Consider the following 13,403-nt stretch of genomic DNA (forward strand, 5'->3'; position numbering starts at 1 on the left):
GAGAGAGTGCAGCTCACGTTGCCGTTGCGTTGCGATTCTCGGAGTCGCGTCCGAAAAGGCAGGACCCTGTCACTGTGGGACGCCACTGGTATCACGTGATGTCTGGCCAGTCCCGTCGCGATTTCTTCTTGGACTCAAACCACCATCTTCTCCTAGCAGCAGGGCACGAAATCCGAATCAAGAGCAAGAAGAAAGGCGACTCGCTGAAGGAGCAATACCGTCGCAAGGTACGTAATACCATGATAGGCGAAAAAACAACGTTAATGAAAGGATCGCCTGATGTAGATCTTGAACATTCATTGCACGGATTACAGGACACTGAGGCACCGGGAGAGCAGGGAAGATATATTCTGAGCTGAATTTCCAGGGTGCGTCAACATTCCGGCACTGTCTCGTTGCCATAATGCTTGATGTAGTTTTGACAGGTTCTAGCACGGATACCTCGGTTCAGTGGACGATACCGTAAAGGAGAACGACAAGGCGCGTAATTCGTGCCTTTGGATACAGGAATCGTAAAGCTGAGTGACCGCTAGATCACCGAAAGCAGTATACAGGAAGGTGCGTAGTACCTTGATAACGCAAAGCTTAACGACATGCCTCCTTACAGGTAATGCAAGATGCTGAAACCACGGCAATCAGGCATCCCGACACCCGGACGCGCCCGCTCCCTGTCGCGATCCCAATCATACAGCCATCTACATACGACACACGAAGAAGAGGAGTTATCTCGCGCATTTGAGGACGTTATGCGGGGGAGGCCACCAAGTATCACTTCTTATCCCAACCCCACTGTATCGTCGCGGGCGAAGACGCCGGTTTCGAAACCGCCGGGGAAGCTCATTGCATCGACCAGCAGACCCCCGAGTAGGACCGCAGGCCGACCACCTTCCACCTTACACGCTTTCGAAGAAGGCGATAAGGTGCGCATCGAGAGCCTGGGGTTTGAGGGGACGCTGCGATATGTGGGGGAGATTGAGGGTAAGGGAGGACTGTGGGCAGGGGTAGAGCTCTCCGGCGGTTTCGCTGGGAAAGGGAAGAATGATGGAAGCGTTGGAGGGTGAGTCCAAATGATAATTGCATTACTTCTTGGCATGTTGCGAAAGTTTGTTTCTGCTCGTTGACTTTCTGCTAAGTCTCGGAGTTGATTACTCTCATTTCCGTCTTTTCTTGTGACTTGGCCTACGTTTCCTCATACTTTTTACTCTAACTGGATAGCTAAAACCTCTTTATTTAGGAAGCAGTACTTCACCTGTCCGCCACATTGTGGCGTCTTCGTTGCTACAACAAAACTCAGCGCAGCTACTACAGGTGTGACGAGGAGACCACCTTCAGCACTAGCCGGACGAGCAACGCCGTCTTCGTCCGGAAGACCACCGTCCTCAGTTGGAGGACGCACTACACCATCTATCTCGAATGGCAGAATCACACCTAGTACCAATGGCCGGGTTACTCCATCGATATCAAACGGAAGAGTTACACCCTCAACCAGTTACACAAGGAAGCCAGCAGTGCCGACAATTACACCTGCTCCGCGTCTACCTAGAAAGAGCCTCAGTACAGTAACGCCGACGCCCGGTACCAGAGCTAGTAAATATGCCGGCATGACCGCTACGCAACTCCGGAGCTCGCCGCAGAAGATCTCTTCGCCCAGTTCGATTGGATTAGGGTCTCCTAGTGGTATTGCGAGGAGTGTATCATCTCCTAGATCTATTTCGAATGTTGGCGGCGCGCCGTCTTCACCGTTTGCCACTCCGAAACCTTCTTCAAAGAGACGGGTGCCTAGCGGTGTGGCGATGCCCCCTCCACCATCACCAATCAGGTCTGTATCACCAACGAGGAGCACCAGCGTTGGGAGCAGCGTGTCTCCATCTGTGACCGTCGATTTAGATGCTCGAAGTCGTGACATACAAGCGCGCATAGCTGAAATCTCGGGCGGAGGTACTGGGAAGGGTCTGGACTCCCCATTTTCGGGTTCGTTCAAGACTGAAATGCTACCCCCGGCTTCGAGTCCGGGTCCATCACGGACTAGTCCTCTCCCCAGGCGTTCACTGGGACTCACACCCTCATCTCCAAGTCCGAGAAGGTCGATGGCTTCTAGTCCTGCCGTTCGACCGGAATCAAGCATTTCAGTAAGAAGTGATGGGAGGATGGAGGCACTGATAGACGACAATGAGCGTCTACGAGCTGATGTGGAGCAGTTGAAGGCAGATATGGCGAAGCTGGAAAGTGAGAAGGCGGCCAAGGACGATGAGAGGGAGAAGCTGAAGCTAGAGATTGAGCGAGCGAAGGAGTTGAAGGAGGAAGAAGAGAAGAGGCGCGAAGAGATTGAGGGAAAGCGGGAGGAGCTGGAGACGAGACGGGAGGAGCTAGAAAAGCGGGTGTCAGACCTCGAGGGTGAAATACGCGAGAAGGACGTTGCTGGAGATGCCCGTTTGAAGGAGCTCGCTGACTTGGAGAGCAAGTTCAAGGAGGGCGAAGCCGAGGTTGGAAAGCTGAAGAAGGCGATTCTAGCTTTGGAGGAAGAGCGGTATGACTTGATGAGTCAAGTAGGCGAGCTTCGGGAGGCTGGGCAAGAGACGATCGCATTGTATGAAGAGCGACTTCGGGCGACCGATGTGCAAAAGTATGAGATGCAAGATCGACTTGCCGAGTTGGAGGCACGTATCCCTGCTGTTGCGCCTCCTACCATCACTCTCAGCGCCGGACAAGAGATCGACAACGAGACGCTGAGAGACCAAGTGCTGCATCTGCAGAAGAAGATCGCCGGCCTGGAGGATATGATCGAGGATGGGAGAGTTGCTGCTGAGCGAGAAGAGGGAGCATGGAGAGAGAGGATGAAGAAAGTGAAGGAGGAGAAGGAGGCGATGAGGAGGGAGCTTGGTGAGGGTAAGAGGGAGGCGGAGCGTGCAAGGACGAGCGAGGACGAGGAGAGGGGACGGAGGGGCGAGGTCGAGGAAGCGTTGAGGGAGAGTATGACTGCTCTTGAAGAAGCTAGAGCCGAGCTTGAAGGACTGAGAAGCGAGTTAAACGTAAGAACCCTTTTCTGTTCCGTGCTTCTTCCGTGTTTCTGAACTTGCCTGGTTACAGCAGCTTAATGGTCTCGACGACAAGGAGGAGCTCGCACACAAGAATGCAGAGTTGCAGCAAATTGCGGAAGAGCAGGTCGCCCAGCTTGACAAGCTGCATCAGCGATTAGACGACCAGACCCTCGAGCTCGAGGCGTTGAGGAAGAAGGTCAACCGGGAGGCCGTCGTTACGTCGTCGAAGAGCGAGATGAAGAGTGCGCAGGAGGAGATTAAGGGTCTGAAGCATATCGTGCGGGAGCTCCAGGCTGAGGCATCTCGTTTGGAGAGCGAGAATAAGATGCTTATTGGAGAGATGGAGGAGTTGCGCCAGGTGGGTTTTGTGTGGGTTTATTTTTGTTTCCTTGTTGATCATGTTTTGTGTAGGAGGTGAAGATCCTGGAAGACAGCATGGATAGGGAGGAAGAAGGTGCTCTTAATGACGATGTCGAGGATATGAGGAAGAAGCTTGCGGAGGCCGAGAAGAAGAATTTGAGGGTTACGAGTGATGTAAGTGGGAGTTCCTTGATGCGTTGCTGGGATTCTGATTGTTTTTTTGAGCAGCTCAATAAGGAGATCAGCGAGCTGGAGGCTTTGGTGGAGAGTAAGATATATCGAGAGGTGGGTGGTGGCTTTTCTTTCGATGGCGTTCTTGCCTTTCCATCAGGTCTTCTCCCTTGAAGGATTGGGATGTCTTGTTTTTCGATACTGTATACTTACCACTGTGCTCACAGGACGAACTCGAACAAGAGATCGAACGTCTCAAAGCCAAGCTAGCGAAGAAGTCCTCTTCCTCAAAACTCAGTGATAGCTCATCGCTACGCCGCGTTCCATCTACTTCGAGTCTTGTCAGTCTTGATTCGAATACAGTCGTTTGCGAGATCTGTGAACGGCCGGGGCATGATATATTCAGCTGCGACTTGCTAAAGGGGGATGCTCCCGCTCCCATCAATGGCACAAGAAGCTCGCTGAATGGGAACACGGTGGACAAAGGGCCATTCTGCGAAGATTGCGAAAGCTATGGGCATCTTCCGGTTGACTGTCCCCATTCTATGGATGTTTTTTGATGTATATTACATATGTTTCCCTTTTTCCGTGCCGATATTTCATCTCATTTTCTTTTTTGATACCCATCCACATTCATTTGTTTTCCATCATCTCACTTCATGTGTACACAGTATCACTCTCATTTGTTTCGCTTTCATAGGTGCTTTCGTTCCGGATATTTTATTCCTCTGCGCATTCTCTCCCCTCTGTTTCTGTTTCTGAGTTATAGGTATCTGTATACTCACTGGGTACATACTAGAGCAGTATAATTGAAAATAAAGAAGGACCTCGGTACGGAGGTTCCAAGTCGCTGCTATCCCCTTTTTTCTCACCTTTCTCTCCATAGCTATTTCGCCACTACAATGGGCTTCGCATATACCGCAATGGCGGTCCGGTCCTCCATTTCGAACTATCATTCTCAGCGCTCATCTTCATATCCGAAGTAGTACCCAGCTCTCATCAGGTTCAGTTTCACGCGATTGTCGTGCTGATACCATGGTTATAAGCATGGGGTTTGTTATTCGTCCACCCTACCATTCCCCTTCAGAACCCTCACAATGGCTACCCAGGTCCCAGCAACCACACGATCGTACTGCTTTCCGACCATCGGCTCCTACACCAACCTTACCTTGCAGACTACGCCCGTTCCAGATATCATCAAGTCCACCGATGTCCTTGTCAAAGTACATGCTGTATCTCTCCAGTACCGCGACCTCCTCATCGCTTCGAATCGATACTTTATCGGCAACTTACTCGATAACCTTATCCCTTGCTGCGATATGGCTGGTGAGGTGGTCGCGACTGGTGCCGATGTGACGCGCTGGAAGGTTGGTGACAGGGTCTGTGCCAATCCTTCGATGGAATACTTGGATGGGGACGTCGACGCGGATACGTTGCGAATGGCCCTTGGTGGCGGACGGCATGGTGTATTAACCGAGTACAAGACTTTCCCGGATTATGTGAGATTTGCATTGCTGTTCTTTTCCTGGTTCTCATCAAGGTTTGCAGTCATTGGTCAGAATACCGGAACATCTATCCTATGAAGAAGCTTCGACGCTTCCTTGTGCTGCTCTCACGGCATATAATGCGCTCATGGGTCCGAGGCCAGTCAAAGCAGGTGATACTGTTCTCGTTCTTGGAACTGGTGGCGTCTCTATGTACGTCTCTTCTATTTACCGAGCCTCACTATCTAAATTCATTTAGCTTCGGCCTGCAATTTGCCGTAGCTTCCGGGGCTACCGTTATAGCAACATCTTCCTCCGACGCTAAACTGGAAATTGCTAAGAAACTCGGTGCTACCCACACGATCAATTATAATACAACGCCAGACTGGGACAAGGAAGTACTGAGGTTGACGGATGGACGGGGTGTCGATCATGTTCTAGAGGTACGCGCTCGCCGCTTTGGGTATCTCTTACTGACTTTCCGCCTGTCCCGCAGGTCGGAGGTGCTGGAACTCTCGGGAAATCGATAATGGCTGTACGGTGTGCGGGATACGTACATATAATTGGATTAGTTTCACAGGATTCCCCGGAGCTAACCAACGTTGTCGGACTTTGCATCGGCAAGGGTATCAATCTACGGGGAGTTCTGATCGGTTCTACTGCACAGTGAGTAAAGTCATCATCTCTCTATCTGGTATTAATCCATATGCCATGTAGGTTCGAGTCGATGAATCGTCTTTTGCGTGCCCATCCAGAGTCGACACGACCAGTGGTCGACAAGGTGTTCTCGTTCGAGGAGGCCATCGAGGCCTACGCGTATTTGGAGAGTCAGAAACATGTTGGGAAGATCGTGATTCGTGTCGCTGCTGAGTCCACATTGTAATTATTCAAGCTGTACGAGAATAGTGAATAACCTTCATTTTCACACCGTGGTAGGGTCCGCTGATATTATTACCATCATCACGCGACATAGAACCGGTCCTTATCTTCGGCTTTCTCCTCACCCTTCGATCAGATGGAAGTATCTGTTGTTCTCACCTTCCATCTAACGCAGTCGTCATCATGTCACCATCTCATTGATGATTGTAAACAATATGAGGATGACTCATATATCTTTCGAACGTCTGTGTTACTAACCACCCCAATGACTGCTCAGATACCAACGACAACACGTTCGTACTACTTCCCCACTCGGGGATCATACAAGAATCTCGTTCTGCAGACCACGCCCCTTCCGGCCCTCCGATCCACAAATGTCCTCGTCAAAATACATGCTGTATCATTGCAGTATCGCGACCTCATTGTGGCATCGGGACAATACCGTATAAGCAGAGTGCAGGATAATCTTGTCCCATGCTCCGACATGGCAGGCGAAGTTATCGCAACTGGCTCAGATGTGACGCGCTGGAAAGTCGGCGACAGAGTATGCGCCAATTTCTCGACAGACCACCTGGACGGGGACGTCACTGCTGAGATATTGGATACTTCACTTGGAGGAGGGCAGCACGGGGTGTTGACTGAATACAAGGCTTTCCCGGACTATGTGAGCGTTTTGCTGCTTATGTTGTTTTTCTCACACTCATATGGGACTTTATTTCCAAATTCCTAGTGTTTAGTCAGAATCCCCGAGCACCTGTCTTACGAAGAGGCGTCGACTTTGCCGTGCGCTGCTCTGACAGCGTACAATGCTCTTCTAGGACCTAAGCCGGTCAAAGCAGGTGATAGTGTTCTCATCTTGGGAACTGGCGGAGTGTCCACGTATGTTTTACTTTAACTCTTCAATTCACCTCGTTTTATTGTTTTATAATGTAGTTTTGGATTACAACTCGCCGTCGCCTCAGGTGCTACTGTTATAACTACTTCTTCCTCCGATGCCAAGCTGGCTATCGCGAAGAAGCTAGGCGCAGCGCACACAATCAATTATAACACTACGCCGGACTGGGATAAGGAAGTACTCAGGCTCACCGAAGGAAGGGGCGTTGACCATATCTTGGAGGTAGGATCGGTGTATGTTTCGCCTTGAACATTTTTTACTCCGCTGCGAAAGGTCGGAGGACCGGGAACGCTTGAGAAGTCGATAGCATCTGTGCGTTACGCAGGATACATCCATATCATTGGATTCGTGGCGCAGAACCCGGCCGCCCTAACGAGTGTCATTGGACCTTGTATCGGAAAAGCTATTACCCTTCGAGGGATTCTTATCGGCTCCGTTGCACAGTGAGTTGCTTTGGACTAACACGCTTCCCTTCGCTACAACTTGAAATACTAAATCATACATAGATTCGAATCCATGAACCGACTACTCCGAGCCCATCCTGAGATTACGCGCCCGGTAATCGACAAGGTGTTCAAGTTTGAAGAAGCTATTGAGGCCTACGCTTATTTAGAGAGCCAGAAGCACGTTGGAAAAGTTGTTATCCAGGTTGAGAGCGAATAGTAGTAGTCTTGTTCAAAACTTTTGTATAACTAATTAAATAATGTAATGGTACTCTCTATCATTTAAGGTACTATAGCCAAGTGGTTAAGCTGATAGATTAGAAGACTATTACTCTCTGAGTGCGTAGGTTAAAGTCCTACTGATGTCGATAGTTCCATGCGTGTTGATACTTTTTAAGCCTTGGAGAGGAGATTAATACTCAGTAGGGCTAAAGCTCTAAAGGCTGAGGTGGGCTTAAATTTCGGGATCACACTCCCTTGACTACTGACCACCATCATCCTCTCACATTGGCTTGTTTGTACCCTTGTCGCAACACGACGTGTTCCTCCTTTGTACTTGGCTTCTCTTTTCGCATCTATGAAGGCATCGACTCCACTGCACAGGTATTCGATTCTTCAAGCTTCAACGGCGGTTATTCACAGGGAACACTTTCATGACAGCAGGTTTATGACAGGTTTTTGGTTGGATTGAGGATCGATATAGGTGCATCCCTTAATCCTCGTGGATCAATGTCTTTCTGGTGTCGCAAAGGTCGCGCAAGGTGACTATATGCTCCTTGATCGTTAACAGGACCATCTCGCATCTGCCTTGAGTCCGCTGGTTATTGCGAACCTGAGAATCAGAAAACGATATTGAATATTCTCCACAATACTACTGTACTCGTATTTAGGCGAGTTATTCTTCCGCCTTTGCCACTTTCTTCTTGGCTTCATATGTCTCTATGCTGCTGAAGGAAAAAAGGAACGGCGCCTACCGTATTTTACCATTGATTTGTGCAACGTAACTCGGTGTTGAGGATAATACTCGTGCTTATATCACCGCCTCTCAATGGCTCCGCTGGGTGTAAGGACACTGGCAATCGCAGATAGCCTGCTTATCTCAAACCACCATCATCCAAGTTCGTACTCACATATCCTAATCTTAAACTTGTGCTCATGGGCGTTACTCGTAATATCGCACCGAATGCGTATAGTGTCTGGCCCGACGACGAGTCCGATAAGGAGGTTCTTATCGAAGCTGCAGGATCTTCCTACAACGGCGTCGAGCGGCACGTCCTCATGTATTAAGACAACAGCAACTCTCAATGGTTCTCGCGTTGTACAAGTCATCGAACTTGTTGGGATCCCAGGAGACTACAGCTTCAAGTCACCCGTAGCATGTCTCCATCGACCGATGCAAGACCCAGATACGTCTCTTTATTCTTGGGGGAGTCCAGCTAAGAGGAGAGGGATAGGATATTAAACTTGGCAAGGGAGGTATGGTTTAAATAATAGGCCCTCGACTAGGAACAGATGTAGGGCGTGGTTGAAGTATCTGTTGGAGGAGATGTTTTCGGATGAAACGTTTAGGGTTGCTGATGCGGAGGTCCCGTTGGTTAAGCACATGCCGGAGGTTGACGCGTGTGATAATTGAAGATATACGAGGATTTCGGTACGAAAGTTTGGAATTGCCAAGGAATTGCGGCAGTCTTCTGGTTTCTGAATCTCCAATTCGGCAAGAACAGGTATTTCGGACTCCGAAATACCTGGACCGGACCTTTTGGACCTGGACCTCAGGTTCGAGGTTCAGGCAAATATGCCTGAACTTGGACCGAATCGGACCCCGGCCAGACTATTTCGGAGACAAGTACGTTCAATTAAAAGTCGAGCTCCATGCCTGATTTATACAAGTACTCTAGCCAATCTATTTTGGGTTCCCAGGGGTTACGCGAGGCTATACCGTCCATTTTGTGCAAAAATGCCCTGTAGTTACAGGGGAACGAGTTGTACACAAATCCCTATAACTACAGGGAGCAGGATTTGTGCACAGCTCAGGGAATGGCCTGTAGCACAAGCGCTCAGCGCGTGCACAGCCACGCCAGAGTTGTCACGCTTGGATTTCCCACGCTTTGCTACACCCTACGCTCCGCCCCTCCCGCTCGTCGTTGCCCGCCTCCCACTCTATTTTTCCCCTTTTGTATTGAGGCTGTATTGTTCATTTAATACAATTTATCCCAGTAACTACATGTGCTTGGATGCATTTACTGTGGGAATATAGCATTCCCAATCTGATAGTGGATTCAATTTTGGGGATAGTAGATGGATATGGTGTTTTTTTTTTGGTATAAAATGTGCACTAATGACTCTATCATGACTATATTTAATGCATGTATGAATTAGTGAAAAAAGAACATTTGGGGTGGATTTCCGGAATTTGCTGGACAACCCCTAAATTGACTGCAGCAAGCAATGGATCGCAATTGTACAGTCATGAAGCTCTTCCATCCCTCTAAAATCAAATATATTGGTGTCTATTGGCATTTATATATCATGTATAGCTTAGTTATTCATACATTCTAGTTGATTTGTAGATAAATATGAATTATAGTGTCAAATGCAAATACTCTACATCCTTTATCCCATAGTACATGTTCAAATGAGAATACAGAGTCAATAAAACCATGGATTTCATCTATTCTGAGTAGTATATATCTGAAAATGTACCTGCCCTGAAACTGTGATACAATTTTATTTTGGTCAGACGAAAGTGCACGGAGGTCAAATTTCTAACAGTTCTTCTAAGCAATGAAGTGAGTAACAATGTTTCTATGAGAAGATCACTGTGGATCAGACACTTTGTTTGGATAGTATACTACATAATCTTGTATATGCAGCCCATTGTATTCTTTTCTACGGTGTATAGAACAGCATACAATGAGTATATGCTAGCAAATGAACCAAAAAGCGGTTTTTCAACTGTAAAATGCATATTAATCAAGGCTGGGATTCATTTAATATATAGGAAAGTATAGAACTATATTGTATAATACAATATCATTACATTCCGACAATTCTCGGGCCTTCGGGATGCAGGGATGGAGCAGAGGATGCATCCCCGGTATTCATTCCACTCGCTCAATCGCTCCGGTCCGTGAAACCGCAGAGTGATCGAGTGGCTGTGCCACTTCTTTTTCCGCTTCTTTCCCTCACCATACGCGGGACGACGACGGCAGTGGTGGCCAGGGAGGTAACAGCAATGACATGAGCGAGGAGGCCTTTAGCATGAATATCCAATGACTAGATATATTCCTTTATTCCATATATCTACTTGTTAAATAATACAATATTATTTTTATACAAGCCATGGGATGGGATCAGATTTTGCGAAAGGGAACAGGAAGCATGGGAAAAAGTAATCAAGAGACGATGCATGTGGTTCCTATCACTGGCTGTGATGAGAAAGGCAGCCCTATAGTTACTTTTGTATTGGATTTTATTTTTGGCTCGATTGTAGTATCACTTTGCTTGTCGAGCACAGTGCCTAAGGACTCTAGCATGTCGAAGGCGACAGCGAGCTCGACTGCTCACATAATCACACACCAGGCAGTCACAAGAGGCATCACAAGATGGCTGACTCACCACAGCAGGGGTGTATAGTACCATTCCCTGTAGGGCTGCGCACCGTACCGTATACGGTATATGGCCATAAAGCCATTGTCCTAGACGGTCACGGAACTATCCGTATACCGTGCCGTATGGTCAGTTTCAATGCCTTGTCGGCGTCGGCACGGGTACATTACGGCCGTCTATGGTCGTTGATGACCGTGCGCCTAAGTATGAAATTGATTGGCTTATAAAGAAGTAAGTCAGACACCTTTGAGACTGCCAAAAATCTGTAAAACGCACCTAGTCTTATAATGAGCTATGCCACATTGAGTAGGGCTAGAGGTATCCAAGACTTAAAGGAAAGTCATGCATATTGTCTTGAATGTGTACGAAATTTTGATAAAACGGCTAATAAGTGAAGTTAGTAATGCCACGGAATTGAATGATGGATATTTTGTGTTGATTTTGTGTCATAGATTTGCCCTAAAAAGACTCTTGGTTGAGTCAAAAGTCAGATAACAAAATAAGCCGTATTACGACGTTGTATGGCCGTCTGTAAGAGCTCTTGCCGGTGACGGAACAACCGTATACTGTGCTGTACAAATGGTCAATATGGTGCTTTCGGCTTCGGCCCGTCTTCTGTATAACGGTTACCGAAAACCATACAATACCGTGACGGCGACGGTGCGCAGCCCTAATTCCCTGACCTGTGCACACAAATGGCTCCCCTGTAGTTACAGGGATTTGTGTACAACTCGTTCCCCTGTAACTACAGGGATTTGTGTACAACATGACAGGAAAGGTTGGTTACGCGTCATCGGCTCCCAGGCTTACGCGTCGATGCCAGGACGCGCGTCGCTTTCGGTACTCCTTGCCGCGTCTGAGTATTCACACGTACCTCCTTTTGTACCTCCGATTAGTACGCATTTATTATCTACTAGTTATGAATCTGTCTGGCAACAGACTTGGTTATTCATTCACTCACTACTAATTTCTATGCTTCGTCAGCTTTCATTATCATTGCCTTGCTTTATAAATATGGACTGTAGTGTTCATCGACTACCCACCAATTCTACTGGAAACTCCCACGATGCCTGCGAAGATCCCAGCAACGACACAATCATACTACTTCCCGACCCGAGGGTCATACACCAACCTCGTCTTGCGCACCGTACCTCTGCCGCCCCCCAAGTCCAAGCATGTCCTGGTGAAAATCCATGCCGTGTCTCTGCAGTACCGTGACCTAATGGTAGCCATGGACCAGTACCCCACAGCTGACTTGATAGACGATCTTGTCCCGTGCTCAGATATGGCGGGGGAGGTGGTGGCGGTCGGTGAGGAGGTGAAGCGCTGGAAGGTCGGTGATAGAGTCTGCGCTAGTGGTGCAATAGATTTTTTGGATGGGGATGTTGATGAAAATACGATGCGTATGGCGCTTGGCGGCCAGCAGCATGGGGTATTGACTGAGTATAGGGATTTCCCGGATCATGTGAGGATTTACATTGGTGTTTGTTTTCTGGTTCTCATTGAAATTTATTCTTTTTCAGTGTTTGGTTGGGATACCGGAACATCTGTCTTATGAGGAGGCGTCGACGATTCCTTGCGCTGCTTTGACGGCGTATAATGCGCTCATGGGCCCCAGATCAGTCAAAGCAGGCGATACGGTCCTCATCCTTGGAACTGGCGGCGTATCCATGTACGTTCTCCCTCTCCCCTCCCCATTCATTATAAATGTAACTTCACACACGTAGCTTCGGATTGCAATTCGCCGTCGCCTCCGGTGCAACAGTCATAGCAACATCTTCCTCCGACGCCAAGCTGGCGGTCACTAAGAAACTAGGCGCCGCACATACGATCAACTACAACACCACGCCGGACTGGGACAAGGAAGTCCTGAGGCTGATGGGTGGGAGGGGCGTTGATCATGTTCTTGAGGTACGTATTATGATCCTCGTTCCGAGTCTTTCTTGAATTCGACGTGCCACAGGTTGGGGGACCAGGAACTCTGCTGAAATCAATGTCGGCCGTACGCTACGCGGGGTACGTCCATATGATTGGATTCATGTCGCACGACACCGCAGGGCTGGGGATGGTGAACGTCATTGTGATGTGTATCCAGAAAGGTATCACTCTGCGGGGGATTCTTGCAGGGTCTGTTGTGCAGTGAGTAGAATCAACATTTTTTACAGTCTCGCGTATTAATTTGGTGTGTTATTCAAGGCTAGAGGCGATAGTCCGTCTCTTGCGTGCTCGTCCCGAGTCGACGCGTCCAGTTATTGACAAAGTGTTCTCGTTCGAGGAGGCTGTAGATGCGTATGCGTATTTGGAGAGTCAGAAGCATGTGGGGAAGGTTGTTATTTGGGTTGGGAATGCTGAGTAGACCAGGTCCATTATTTAATAGATGTATAGTAATTAATAAGGCACTATAGCCAAGTGGTTAAGGGGATAGATTAGAAATCTATTACTCTCTGAGTGCGCAGGTTCAAATCCTGCTGGTGTTGTATGATGTTATACATTTGTTTTCCCCTATCCTTGAATAAGGATATCA

The 13,403-nt window shown here is 48.3% G+C and overlaps 4 protein-coding genes and 2 non-coding genes across 6 annotated transcripts; all 6 read left to right on the plus strand.

The window, feature by feature from the left end:
- Window positions 1-514: 514 nt before the first annotated feature.
- EV420DRAFT_209159 (uncharacterized protein) lies at window positions 515-3,980 on the plus strand. The gene is made up of 5 exons (XM_060481211.1): window positions 515-1,057; window positions 1,235-3,029; window positions 3,088-3,396; window positions 3,450-3,572; window positions 3,627-3,980. Exons 1-5 carry the CDS (start codon window positions 618-620, stop codon window positions 3,741-3,743), a joined length of 2,784 nt encoding a protein of 927 aa, XP_060332436.1. The 5' UTR covers window positions 515-617; the 3' UTR covers window positions 3,744-3,980.
- Window positions 3,981-4,666: 686 nt separating this feature from the next.
- On the plus strand, window positions 4,667-5,963 carry EV420DRAFT_1670559 (alcohol dehydrogenase superfamily protein; the record flags this gene model as incomplete). The annotated part of the gene is made up of 5 exons (XM_060479050.1): window positions 4,667-5,068; window positions 5,118-5,266; window positions 5,313-5,496; window positions 5,550-5,719; window positions 5,771-5,963. The coding sequence occupies 5 exons, from the start codon at window positions 4,667-4,669 to the stop codon at window positions 5,934-5,936; spliced, it is 1,071 nt and encodes a 356-aa protein (XP_060332437.1). The 3' UTR covers window positions 5,937-5,963.
- Window positions 5,964-5,988: 25 nt separating this feature from the next.
- On the plus strand, window positions 5,989-7,557 carry EV420DRAFT_1532092 (uncharacterized protein). The gene is made up of 5 exons (XM_060472709.1): window positions 5,989-6,596; window positions 6,663-6,811; window positions 6,866-7,049; window positions 7,101-7,270; window positions 7,334-7,557. The coding sequence occupies exons 1-5, from the start codon at window positions 6,069-6,071 to the stop codon at window positions 7,488-7,490; spliced, it is 1,188 nt and encodes a 395-aa protein (XP_060332438.1). The 5' UTR covers window positions 5,989-6,068; the 3' UTR covers window positions 7,491-7,557.
- Window positions 7,557-7,638, plus strand: EV420DRAFT_t113. Its single transcript has one exon. It is a non-coding gene; the product is annotated as a tRNA-Ser (tRNA).
- Window positions 7,639-11,945: 4,307 nt separating this feature from the next.
- On the plus strand, window positions 11,946-13,235 carry EV420DRAFT_1478185 (uncharacterized protein; the record flags this gene model as incomplete). The annotated part of the gene is made up of 5 exons (XM_060469460.1): window positions 11,946-12,344; window positions 12,403-12,551; window positions 12,607-12,790; window positions 12,843-13,018; window positions 13,076-13,235. The coding sequence occupies 5 exons, from the start codon at window positions 11,946-11,948 to the stop codon at window positions 13,233-13,235; spliced, it is 1,068 nt and encodes a 355-aa protein (XP_060332439.1).
- A 39-nt stretch (window positions 13,236-13,274) lies between these two features.
- Window positions 13,275-13,356, plus strand: EV420DRAFT_t114. Its single transcript has one exon. It is a non-coding gene; the product is annotated as a tRNA-Ser (tRNA).
- Window positions 13,357-13,403: the final 47 nt, after the last annotated feature.

Source organism: Desarmillaria tabescens (assembly GCF_030435595.1).
Source record: "Desarmillaria tabescens strain CCBAS 213 chromosome Unknown EV420scaffold_12, whole genome shotgun sequence".
NCBI lineage: Eukaryota > Fungi > Basidiomycota > Agaricomycetes > Agaricales > Physalacriaceae > Desarmillaria > Desarmillaria tabescens.

Bases quoted from the DNA above. Each gene is read 5' to 3' on its own strand.
- EV420DRAFT_209159 (XM_060481211.1), top strand. From the start codon at position 618: ATGCTGAAACCACGGCAATCAGGCATCCCGACACCCGGACGCGCCCGC. The intron at 3,030-3,087 runs GTAAGAACCCTT...GCCTGGTTACAG, and splicing joins GACTGAGAAGCGAGTTAAAC to CAGCTTAATGGTCTCGACGA. The intron at 3,397-3,449 runs GTGGGTTTTGTG...TGTTTTGTGTAG, and splicing joins AGATGGAGGAGTTGCGCCAG to GAGGTGAAGATCCTGGAAGA.
- EV420DRAFT_1532092 (XM_060472709.1), top strand. From the start codon at position 6,069: ATGGAAGTATCTGTTGTTCTCACCTTCCATCTAACGCAGTCGTCATCA. The intron at 6,597-6,662 runs GTGAGCGTTTTG...CCAAATTCCTAG, and splicing joins ACAAGGCTTTCCCGGACTAT to TGTTTAGTCAGAATCCCCGA. The intron at 7,050-7,100 runs GTAGGATCGGTG...CCGCTGCGAAAG, and splicing joins GCGTTGACCATATCTTGGAG to GTCGGAGGACCGGGAACGCT.